This window comes from Fulmarus glacialis, unplaced genomic scaffold (genome assembly GCF_000690835.1).
Source record: "Fulmarus glacialis isolate BGI_N327 unplaced genomic scaffold, ASM69083v1 scaffold32820, whole genome shotgun sequence".
NCBI lineage: Eukaryota > Metazoa > Chordata > Aves > Procellariiformes > Procellariidae > Fulmarus > Fulmarus glacialis.
This window is the reverse complement of record NW_009187787.1, coordinates 12558-24968: the sequence shown is the minus strand read 5'-3', so window position 1 is coordinate 24968 and position 12411 is coordinate 12558. Positions and strand designations below refer to the sequence as shown.

The window sequence follows — 12411 nt, the reverse complement described above, 5'->3', positions numbered from 1 at the left end:
TTCTTGAAGCACAGGTGTAGGTGCCCCGCTGCGTTTAGTTGGAGGAAAGGAGACCTTTGAAGGGCGAGTGGAGGTCTACCACGATGGCAAGTGGGGTACCATCTGTGACGACCAGTGGGATGACCGGGATGCTGAAGTAGTTTGTAGGCAGCTGGGACTCAGGTAATTTCCCTGCTGTACATCATGGAGTGGTAACAGAGGCAGGCAGAATGAAGAATCTGAGAGCGTGTCCTTTCACTGTAGTACCAGCCCTTTCTATGGGAAGTGTACAGAAACCCTGGAAAAGAGAATTCTGGACTGATCATCCCATAAAAGGAATTTGTACTTAATTCCTGTCAGTTTTATGGGTTATGCTGTGGAAAAAAAAAAAAAAGTTGGTGCATCCCTATCCAAGGTCTGTCTGTGTTTATCCCTGTTCATTATTTTTGCACATATGTCCTAATGCAAATCTGCTTGGCCTCAGTGATAACTTGCCATAGTGATTTCCATATGTGAACTGCAGTTCTTTACTTGGTTAAGTTTAAACACATCCAGTTTCACTGACTGCCCTTATCCTCTTCAGACAGGAAAGCAAGAGAGAGCACCTCGTTCTCCTCTATGCCATTCAGCACTTAACATGGAGCTGTTGTATACTGAGCATTCTTGAAAATCAAATCAGTACAAAATTGTTTAAAATAGATGATTCCATTTTGAGATCCCTCAAACTTTGGGAGTTTTGCCTGTCGCTGAGATTGAAACATCATTGTCCTCAGAACTCCCCAGGTGTCATAGAATCATAGAATCATTAAGGTTCGAAAAGACCTCTAAGATCATCAAGTCCAACCGTCAACCCAACACCACCATGCCCACTAAACCATGTCCCTAAGCGCCTCATCTACACGTCTTTTAAATACTTCCAGGGATGGTGACTCAACCACTTCCCTGGGCAGCCTGTTCCAAGGCTTGACCATTCGTTCAGTAAAGAAATTTTTCCTCATGTCCAAGCTAAACCTCCCCTGGCGCAACTTGAGGCCATTTCCTCTCGTCCTATCACAGGTTACTTGGGAGAAGAGACCAACCCCCCCCTCGCTACAACCTCCTTTCAGGGAGTTGTAGAGCGTGATGAGGTCTCCCCTCAGCCTCCTCTTCTCCAGACTAAACAGTCCCAGTTCCCTCAGCTGCTCCTAATAAGACTTGTGCTCCAGACCCTTCACCAGCTTCGTTGCCCTTCTCTGGACACGCTCCAGCACCTCAATGTCCTTCTTGTAGTGAGGGGCCCAAAACTGAACACAGTATTCGAGGTGCGGCCTCACCAGGGCCGAGTACAGGGGCACGATCACCTCCCTCCTCCTGCTGGCCACACTGTTTCTGATACAGGCCAGGATGCTGTTGGCCTTCTTGGCCACCTGTCTGAACTGTTCATGTTGCAGGCACATTTTTATTATGTGTTGGAAGGTCTTGTTACAAAACTTTCCAATAAGGTATTTCGGATAACAGTTGGCAACACCACTGTGTCAGAAATACAGGTTATCTGTGGGAGGACACTGGCCTAGCGTAGGAGAGTCCCTGTGCAAGGCAGACTCCAAGTGCACAAGACTGTGACCTTCCTTACTGTGAGCATATGTGTCTGCACCGTTTGCAGTGGGAACCCGAAAGCCTTGTCATGGGCTCACTATGGGCAGGGATCTGGCCCAATCCTGCTGGATGAAGTGGAGTGCTCAGGCAATGAACTCTCACTTGACCAGTGCAAGAAGAGTGACTGGGGACAGCAGAACTGTGACCACATTGAAGATGCTGGGGTCTCCTGTGACCCTTTCACAGGTACAGATCTACAGCTCTACGGCGGTCAGATGTGATCAGTCTTACTCCCATATTACACAGCTTGCCCAGCAGATAGCTCCCCTGCTTCAGGATCCTGCAGAGCTCCTACGTGTGGCACCCACAAAGGCTGCCAGATGTGGAGGCAGAGAGGAAGCAGCAGGTGGGAATGCATCAGAGCCAGGCTTGGTGGTGGTCCCATTGCTTTCCACAGGTGGCATGGAAAGGCTGAGGTGAATCCTCCCCTGACAGATGGGAATGTTTGGGAGCAATGAATGTTTGGTTTTGAGTACCCACGGACATCTGTGTCTTCAGTTTCTTTCACTCATGGGCTGCAAAAAGACTTCAGCAGTGGGGCACAGGCTGTTTCTTTTCACCCCTGCTGAGTGTTGATTTTCCTTCTCCCACCCCTTGCAGAGGGCACTGTCAGGCTGGCTGGTGGCCACAGCCCCAGCGAAGGCAGGGTAGAAGTTTATTACAACGGAGACTGGGGCACAGTATGCGATGATGGCTGGACAGACCTCGGTGCCCAGGTGGTCTGCAGGCAGCTGGGCTTCAGGTAGGACTGACAGCGTGTGTAGTGTCTGTGCTTCCTGATTTCAGGGATTAGATTACATCCCCCTTCACTGGGATAGGCTGGACCTTACTTCCTTCAATGCTGTCTTCGTTAGCAGGGTTATTACCATTATACAACTTTATTCAGGAAGGATTAATAGGTATCCACACCCTTTCCCAGGAAAAAAAAAATCTTTATTATCTCTTGCCTCAGCCTGTTTTGAAAGCAGGTAACAGGCTTGATACTGTCTTATGAACCCCTGACCAAAGTCAGAAAGTTCTCTCAATGCACCTTAAATTTCCAGGTGTATCAGCTCAGCACTGCCACCCCCTCTGCTCTGTCAGCTGAACACATCACCTGCTTCCGTAGTTGAACAAAGACCATCAGGGCAAAAAAAGAGTAGTATTAGGGATTTTTTGTAATGCTTTTCTTTCAGCCCATTGCTGAACTCTTGTCCCTCCAGGTATGAGATTGGGGAAGATTTAAAATCTGTAGTCTTGGGGCCAGTAAAGGTTTTTTTGTGGATTTTTTAAATATGATTAGGGTATCCTTGTAAAATTTCAGCTTTCTAGACTGAAAAGAGACTAAACTAAATTCTTCCCTTTGAGTTCAGCTGCATACTGTGTTTGTCATCTCTTGTAGTGCCTAAAAGTTTGCAGCTTTGTGCATTTCAATTCCAGGTAGCTACTTCCTATAAAAAGAAGTAGAATTACTTAAATGTTGATGTTTTGGATGCCTCCTCTACTCGCCCCTCCCCAAATTGATGTACCTAGTGTCATGCCTGCAAAGCAGCCTCTGTGGTATAGCTGGCCCTCTGTGCTACTGTGACTGTGCTTTTGACCAGACATTAGAAAATGGGCTGGTCTGAGCGGGCCTCCCTGAAAACTGAAGCTGGTGAGATGTGCAAGTTGCTTGGCTGCCATCCTGTGTGTCACTCAGTGGTTTAGGTCAGGAGGCCACCAATATCTCAGATGAGCTCTGCAGGGGAGTTTCCCTTTGGGTCTGAGCTTGGGTCCCTCTGTGGGATTAATGAGTTTTAATGAATCTGATGTGATGTTCTGTTTCCTTCCTCTAGTGGTCCTGCTACCCTGGCCTCTGAAGCGGACTATGCTGCTGGCCAAGGCTTTATCTTACTGGATGATGTGGCTTGTCTGGGGACAGAGCTTTCCCTCCTGGACTGTCCCCACAGCAACTGGGGGCAGCATGACTGCTCACATGCTGAGGATGTGGGAGTCCGCTGTTCCCCCGAGAGCAACACCGCCATGGATGGCAGCCTGGGTAACTCGCCTTGCCTCTTGCCCTGGACGGTGGGGAAGTGTCACCTGCTGGTCTGTTCCCTTGGAAGCCTGGCAGATGTGGGAGTTTTCCCTGGGCTGTGTCAGTGAGGGGGCTGCTTTCTGAGGAGGACTCCTAGGAGCGAGCCCTGGCTGTCTTGGGGCACAGCCGCAGAGCTGTGGCTCCACCAGACCTACGGCCAGACCTGCAGAGAAACTGAAACTGGAGAGAATTGTGTTGGCAGTCTCTAAAACAAACCCAAGGGGCTGAGGAACGGTGACTGCCTTGGTGTGCCATTGCTCACTGATGAGACGCCTCAGCTCCGTGTCTGCGGGAACATGGGACCCCTTTAACTAGACCCTTCAGGAAACTGGTGTAGTTACGTTAGTGTCACACCTTGCCAAGACAAGAGGACTTCAGATGTGAGGGGCTGTTGTGTGGAAGTTGGCACTCTCTTGTGTGGATGGTGCACTTCTAATTAAAATTGTGGACGTATTTCAAGTTAGCATAATTTCTTATATCCTGTTTTTTTTTCCCTACTACAGGAGACATTCCAATTTGTCAGACATTTTTAATTGAAATAGACCGCATCCCACTTTTTTGTTTTTTGTGGATGTAGAGCTCTTCTCTTGCCTAGAATAATATAGTAGTTTTATAATTTAGTGGATTTATTTCCAAGGCATGTTTAAGCTTGTCCACTCTTGGCTCAAGAGTTAATAACTTTCCTTCTGCTCTTGTTCTCCTCTTTACTCAGCTTTCAGAATATGATCCGCTAATGATTTCCAGTATATATTAAATAAATCAATATGTATGTAGTCTTCTGATTAAGCACAGAGGTGAAATGAGGGACATAGTCTTCTAGTCTTCATATAGAAACACTCTTTTTTCTTTTTCCTTTTTCTTTTTTTTTAAGCTTACTGATGTCTGGGATTCATCTTTTCCTATAGAATCCAAATTCTGGGCCCCTCACACTCTCTGGTATTTTTGCTTGCAGCAACCCATGTGTTTTCTGCTGCAGGGCCTCCTGTGCGGCTGGTGGATGGAGAAAGCACCAAGGAGGGACGGGTTGAGGTGTTCCTGAATGGGCAGTGGGGCAGCGTCTGTGATGATGGCTGGACAGACAGAGATGCTGCAGTAGTTTGCAGGCAACTGGGATTCAGGTAAGAACTCTGGTACGTGCATCTTATAGATAGAAACAGCTCTCAGGGGGATCACTTCTTTCTGGACCTGTTTCTGGGGGCTTTATTTCTTAGTTTTGGCATACCTGCGTATGCTTGAGGGAGTAGGGTCCTATTCTCACAGTGCCTTCGGCAAGTACTGTACTACTGTCTGTGCGCGGAGTGACACACAAATATTATTTCTCTTAAAATGTGCTGGTGCATCAGGTTCACCTGCGTCCTGCTTATTGCAGATTAGCCACCCTCTCTCTGATTGCAGTGGTACAGCAAAGGCCAGGGCAATGGCTTATTTTGGTGAAGGCCACGGGCCCATCCATCTGGACAACGTAGAATGCAGTGGCACGGAGCACACCCTGGGGCAGTGTGTCAGGCCTGACACCGGGATTCACAGCTGCTGGCACAGTGAGGATGCTGGTGTGATCTGTGACTATGTGGAAGAGAAGGTCCAAGACATCAGAAGAAGAGGTGATGTGCCCATTTCTTCTGTGCAGAAATCTGGGGCTCCAGTTGTATCTCTACATGTTTTTATGCTTCTCCCCTGTAGTTCTCTTCTTTGGCTGAAACTTCACCTACAAAATAAGCATATCCTGTCCTGCACCTCCTACTTTTTCCTTGTTTTCATTGTCTCTTCTTAGGAGCACAGGGTGCTCCAGAATGAGGAGCTCCACCCATGTCAGGCCTTTGGGCCTGCAGAACTTCCCCACAGCCAAGTCACCGTACCCTTCCTTAGAGCCGTAACCATGAGCAAACTTTGGGGTTTAGAGCACTGAAGAAATAGCTATAGAGGTCCCATTCCTGGCGTAAGACTACAGGTACTGGAGGTAAGCACCTCCACCAAAATTGAGGAAACCTATGGGATCAAATCTTCTATGAATTCCATATGCACAATGCAGTCAACTACCATGAGCATTAATGCCCTCAGGGAAGACAAATGGTATTTGGCTCTGTGACAGCAATTCTTGATACTTGAGCTGAAGGTGCCTACCCAACTGCTCTAACTTTGCTGTGCAGGTCCAGAATCTGGTGTCTGTGGGATGCGTCTGCTTCACCGTCGCAAGAAAAGGATCATAGGTGGAAACAAGGCTCTCAGGTACTACCCTGGAATGGCCGGGAAAACCAGAACTGGTTCCAGTTTTCCTTCGGGCTCTGGAAATAGCATAGCAAACGCTGAATACATTCACACATTTTCACTGGTGATTTTTGAACTTGATTTGAACCAGTGGGCCCATCTAGGGGACAAAGCACGCCAGCTGAGCCCAGATGGGGCAGAGTGGATGGGAAAAGAGGAAAACAGCTCCTGTGTGTGTGATGCCTATTATTCCCCTGTTTCTCCTTCAGAGGTGGTTGGCCATGGCAGGCCTCACTACGGTTGAAGGGTTTTCGTCGAGATACTCGTCTGCTGTGCGGAGCAACGCTGATCAGCAGCTGCTGGGTAGTGACTGCAGCCCACTGCTTCAAAAGGTGCGTTTGTGAGTGGGGAGCCCCGAGGGATACTCAAAGATGAACAAGATAACCTCATACAAAGCTATCCTCCCAGCCTAGTGGAACCGTATGAGCAAAGTTTTGAAAGCAACACCTTCAGGTTATGATGTGTGTGATCTTGGAGCACTTATGGGGATGAGTCATTATAGACTTGCTTTATCCTTCACTGCTTAAAACTGCCCTCTTAACTTGTAGGCTTTACAACTTAAAGGGAACCAGCATTTTGCCAGTCTTCAGTACTTTAAGGAACTGTGAACACAAGGTCACACGCCTTGCAACTGTTGTAGCCCTTTTTATGGGGAAAAAAAAAAAAGTCTTGTGCATGGGACACTCATTGACCCCAACAGCTGGCATTACCACATCTGCTAAAGAGGGTCCCCCAGTCCTGTAGCTGGCACTGTTTTATCAGTTTGTGAGGAGGTGGTTCAGTCTCATAGCAACTGAGACTTGTGTGAGTCTGCTTCTCTCTTAGTAGGAGTATCAAGACCTTGAGTGTCTTTTTCTCCAGGTTTGGTGTTGATGTGCGGCGCTACCTGCTGCGGGTGGGCGATTACCACACAGGCGTGAAGGATGAGTTTGAGAGGGAGCTGCCCGTGGAGCAGATCGTCCTCCACAGGAACTACTGGGCTGGCAGCAATGATAATGACATTGCCCTGGTCCGGATGCGAGGCAGAGAGGGGCACTGTCTCTCCTTCAATCGCCACGTTCTGCCTGTCTGCCTGCCCAACAGGAAAGAGAAGTCTGACATCAACAGGCAAGCTTGCATCATCTCCGGCTGGGGAGACACAGGTGAATGATGGGGCTTTGAGGAGCAAGAAAGGTGGGGGAGTCTGGGTTCAGGAGCCTACATGGGCCATTAATTTGTGTCTGCACAACTCAAGGCCATGTTCTTACTGCTCCTGTTGTCTGTGCCAGCACATGGTGTCAAGGAGCGGAGAGGTGAGGTGATTTTTGTGCCATTGTGTTTTCTTCTGATTTTGAGGCTTCTTGAGCCTGTCCATAGTGGAACCATTTGGTTGCCATAGCATCCTTCTGAAGCTGTGGGAGAGAGCAATGCTGCCATCTGGCCACAGTCCTCTCTTTCTTCCCCCTTCTAAATGCATTTTTGCCACAGCAGACCACTTAGGCAGCAGCCTGTGCAGAGCTGGTGTACAAAGCCTATGGGAGGCCCCCATGTTTCCATGACCTCCTGCCTTCTTCATGATACTGTAGTAGTGAAGTGGAGGCTTAGAGGTGGAAGGAATCTCTCTCAGACTACCTTGCTCCATCTCCCTGGATGGGCTCTGAGGCTGATTTCTGCACTAGGTTTGAGACAGCCTGTACCTGTCTTCTTGCCGCACATTGCTATGGAGCTTCCTAGCTAAAAGGGAGCAAGGAATATTCTATAAAGTATTAATTATTAAATACTTAACACTTTCAAGGTGATGTTTTAAAATGCTGGGCTCAGTGGAGTCCTGACCTGCATGCATTAGCGAGGTCTGGAGACAACTTTGAACTCTAAACAAAGCTTTATAACCAGCTGTCCAGTCCTCCCCCATTTGGGGTTCAGAGATGCAATGCAGGGCTTGGGGCAAGGAGGCCCTTCTGGGGCTGCTGTGACTGGAGCAAAGCCGTATGTTCAGAAAGACTTGCTGCCAAAAGGCAAGTAGCCCCAGGAGCTTGTCTGTTGATTTTGGACTTACCCATCCTTCCCAGCTGTTACCCGAAGTGTTTAACTGCAAATATACATTTGTCTTTGGAGTGAGTTGCACCAGGTGCATGTGTCACTTTGGGGTGTCTGGGGAGGATCAAGGAGCAACTTGGCCATGTAACTCCCTTAAGCTATACTGGGACTTAATGGCTAGAATGCCTCCCGTGCACCAAACCCGACTTTCCCAATGAGAGGTGCAGTTACCTACTACCTTGTGAACTTACTATAAACCTTGGGCACAGAAAGGTCATGCTCTAATATAGCATGGGAACCTTATGTTCTGAGCAAGTCTGGGGTAATAAAGAGATATGAGCAGATAGAGACAAATCTGGCCAAAGATGAAGTGAGCTCCCTTTGAATAATATTTGGATGCCTCTGAAACATCTTCAAAAACTTCTCTGAGGACTGAGCACTTCACAAATATTACTGCATTTATTCTCTTGAGAAAGCACTGTTGTTGGTTTACAGAGGAGGAAATGGAAGCTCAGAGAGGTGAAATAAATTGAAGAAGGTTCAAGTTACTTCTCGGCAGAACCAGGAGTAAGACTCATCCTTTGATCTAACCTCGTTTTCCAACCTCTTCCCCATCTCTTTGATCTTACAGGTCTTTTTTGTGGTCTGGCTTGGCAGTACTGTTTTCTGAAGTTCTGGTGGTTCAAAGATGCTGAGCTTAGCCTATTTCTGTGCCACAGTCTTTACATTAAATGTACAAACATCTGATTTTGTGTGGAGCACCGTTGCTCTAGGTGGCTGCTGTTGTCTGTAGGTGAACTGGTCCGGCTGTTCTGTTCTGTTCCAGGGAAGTCCTATTCGAGAACCCTGCTGCAGGGGGTGGTGCCTCTTCTCCCACGGGAAGACTGTGAGCTCCGTTACGGGCAGAAGTTCACTAACCGCATGATTTGTGCTGGGAACCTCTCTGAAGATAAACGGGTGGACAGCTGCCAAGGTGACAGTGGAGGTCCACTCATGTGTCAGAGGTCAAATGGACGCTGGATCATTTTGGGGATCACCTCCTGGGGTTACGGCTGTGGTCGGAAGGATTCCCCCGGTGTGTACACAAAGGTCAGCAAATACGTTCCCTGGATCAAGAAAGTGACCAAGCTAAAATGAAAATGTCTGAGCTCTAGGAACTTCAACATATGGACCTTTTGCCCTGCAGCAGCAGAAGGCTGTGGCTTCTGGCCTGTGACTGATGGAGATTTATTTTGTCAGTGGACACTGGAAAGAGACTTTAACGTAGAACTGGGAGAAAACCAGTTATGGCTGATTCTTTAAAGTCTTTGGTTTCACTTTAGTCCGTAATCTCTGAGCAGAGAAAGCAGGTGCACGCTGGTAAGAATGATAAGTCTATGTTGCTCTGACTACCTGAGTCCTGTCATGCAATCACACTTATTCCTTTGCCCTGACACGCAGAAATGGTAGAAGTGGAGAGAGACCTGCCTCTGTAAATCTATTCCCATTTTTTTATGTTTGCATACTTGAAAAATGCTGCAAGGAGAGGTGAGATGCTTGGAAGATGGCACCACGCTCTGGCACAGTGGCAATCTTCAGATAATTTTTCATAACAGCTCTCTTCAATTCCAGGAATCAGAAGATTTGACCTGAGCTGAGGAACAGGCCAACAGTTGGGGTTTTTTTCCTTCCCTGTTATGTCTCTAGGGGGAACCTTCTCTCTTCTGAATAGCAGGTCTGCTCCCATATGATCCCTTTAAAGTGTCTGTCCCTGCTAAGAAATGCTTGTCCCTCCTGCTGTAATCCTGTATCACACATTTCCAGCTGCCAGATGCTATGGTTTTATTGCTGCTTTCTAAATATAGTGATTCTTTTGTGTTTGTTTTTTTTTTTTTTCTTCCTTAAAGCAGCATCTCCTAGAATCAATTGTTGGTGTGAGAGTTAATCTTCATTTTTAAGAGACAATAGCTTTCTTTCCCACATCATTACTATGAAGAACTTAAAAACGTGACCTCAAAAGGCTGAATAGACACGTTATTTTTCTTTAAATCCAAATGGAATGTTAATCTCAAACATTCAGGTGTTGAGTCACAATTTAACAGCACTGCGGGGACTTTCTCTTGGTACCTTATTTGCCATAGTTAGTAGCTGCCCTTTATTTGTGATGTTAGTCTTTAATATCTCTGTATTCACAGTTCTCCCATGAAACACAGAAATACTCCTGGGGTATAGATACAGAACAAACACAGGGAGTGAGTAATTTGCTTGAGGTGTAAAAGAGTAAGCGTGCTGCAAAGCAGCTTCCTGCTTTCCCAGAGTGTGTCCTATCCTTGCAACCTCTGGGCTATGCTTCCTCTCTTCTCTTCTTTGCACGATTTCTCTTCTCATCCCTCTCAGTGGGAGTAAACTGGCTTAACTGGAGGGTATGCAAGCAGTGCCATCAAGCTGTAGTTCTCAGCCTGAACAGAAATAATGCTGAGAGAAAGCAGGGGTTGTTGAACATTTCAATTTCTTCCTTCCCTCTCATCCAAACAAATCAACAGAGTTTCCTCTTAGGCCTTAATCATTTTTGTAAGTTAATTTATTATTCTTGAGTAGGTAGAAAAATATAAAAGTAGACAGAAGGGCTCAGTGCATTAACAGCTGTGCAATGCACAGTGTGTTCTCGCTGTGTGTGGACAAGCCAGAGAGAAGGCAGGTCTGCTCAGGAGCAGGGGCAGTAAGTTTTGATGTATAACCAAGGACCCGCACATGGAGTAGTAATACAGAATGGGACACATGGAACTTGTGCCCAACGTGCACGTTTTGGGTTTGCTCATGCACTGTAGGGTAGGCAATGACTGGGTCAGGCACTGGCCTGCTGTCTGGAAGGTCTGCACTCAAGGCACTGAGGTGTTCTGTACCTCGGTGTTACCAAGGCAAGAGCAGAAGACAGAGCACAGCCTGTCGATTAGCAATGTCATATTACAGGGCATGTGGTGACAGAGTCCTAGAAATTGCCTTGGATTCAAGAAGTAGTGATTGCCTAAAGGTTTAATTTGTCTTCAATAAAACAGCTTAATGTAAAGGTGCTGACCTGGCTAGGTGGCTGATTTTGTGTGTGAATGCTAAACTAAACAGTTCCATTTACCCTCTCCAGGAATTATAGGACAGCTGGGTTACCAATGCTGCAATGGACTGCAATGGAAACTTTATTTTTAAAGAGAATTGTAGGAATTCTGAAAACATGCAATGCCAGAACCCTTGCAAACTGGCCTTCACGACAGATCTGATCTGCTCATGCCTCTTCTCGAGGGGCTGAATGTCTGCAGTGCAGCTGGTGCTGATAACCCGGTTTGAAGTGCCAGGCTTGATCCTTTGGTAGCACTGTGCTTGCCTCCACGCTGGCTGTGTTGTCCGACAGCGGCTGGCAGAGAGTCCCTAAGATGCAAGCTGCAGACTGCTCCTTATCTCCCAGGAATTAAAATGATAGGAGGACCGATGGCAATTATGTTACAGACCTCTGGTCTTGCGGGGGATTAAATGCCAAGTTCCACACTGGCAGCAACAGTACCCGTCTGGGAAACATGGAGGGATATGGCTTTTACCTTCAGCCTCCTCCAAGCCAGCATGCTACAGCAGCTCAAATGGAGTTTCTGTGCCTTGGGTGCTGTCACATCTCTGGTTTAACCTGGTTTGATCTTTCAGCTTATACCTATAATCCCAACAGGCACAGAAACACCCAAAGGATTGAAACTATGAGGTTATTTCCCTAAGCCTACTTAACTGGTTGCCATTCAGGAGTTAGAATAAATTACCATGTAACATGAGTGAGGCACAGGCCTGGCATTGTCTTCTGAAATTCCCATATTCTAGGTCAAAATATTTCTTTCTCCTAGATCTTGTCACCATGAAAGCTGTGAGAATCCTTGTAAGTAACATCCCATAAGTCCTGCATGAGCCAGGAGGAGATGAGGAAGTATTCGATCTCCTTTGCCTAATTTTATACCTTACTGGTACTGTAGGCAAGCCTGTCAATACTCTCCTCAATTCTCCTAACCTGTTTCAGAGCACCACTATTGCTCTTTACTGTTTAAACTGGGACTGTGGCCCAAACCAAACTCACGTGCTTTGCCACCGAGGCTTGCTGGAATCGCCCGGTTGGATGAGCAGCACTCAGCCACCCTACGACTGTATTTTGTACCTAATGTTGGCCAGCATCAGATGTTTCAAAGGATAGCACATGTGAGTTTGTACTGAAAAAGTTTTAACAGCCTTTCCTTTTGGGGAGTTTAGTTCTTGGCCCATTTAAATTAATTACTTGCATTACTACTATTATTATTAAAAATACAACTACAAGTACTGGGTCCTCTAGGTGTTGTACAAACACTATGCACTATCCTTTTGTGATTCTTCTTTTTCTAAAGCGTGAGAGTTTATATCCCTAACTTTTTAAAAACTATTTGATGTAACCAACCTTCATCTTCCATGTAAATGTTTAA

The 12411-nt window shown here is 46.8% G+C and overlaps 1 protein-coding gene across 1 annotated transcript in view; it reads left to right on the top strand.

Annotated features, from left to right (window-relative positions):
• LOC104075718 (neurotrypsin-like) overlaps nt 1-9434 on the top strand; it is a 16097-nt gene extending 6663 nt beyond the window's left edge. Inside the window, exons 6-15 of the mRNA XM_009576316.1 lie at nt 15-162; nt 1622-1800; nt 2215-2356; nt 3429-3631; nt 4647-4788; nt 5066-5271; nt 5818-5896; nt 6145-6267; nt 6797-7077; nt 8778-9434. Coding sequence (XP_009574611.1) covers nt 15-162; nt 1622-1800; nt 2215-2356; nt 3429-3631; nt 4647-4788; nt 5066-5271; nt 5818-5896; nt 6145-6267; nt 6797-7077; nt 8778-9088 — 1814 coding nt within the window. The 3' untranslated portion in view covers nt 9089-9434. The remainder of the gene's footprint in view (nt 1-14; nt 163-1621; nt 1801-2214; nt 2357-3428; nt 3632-4646; nt 4789-5065; nt 5272-5817; nt 5897-6144; nt 6268-6796; nt 7078-8777) is intronic.
• The last annotated feature ends 2977 nt before the right edge of the window (nt 9435-12411 follow it).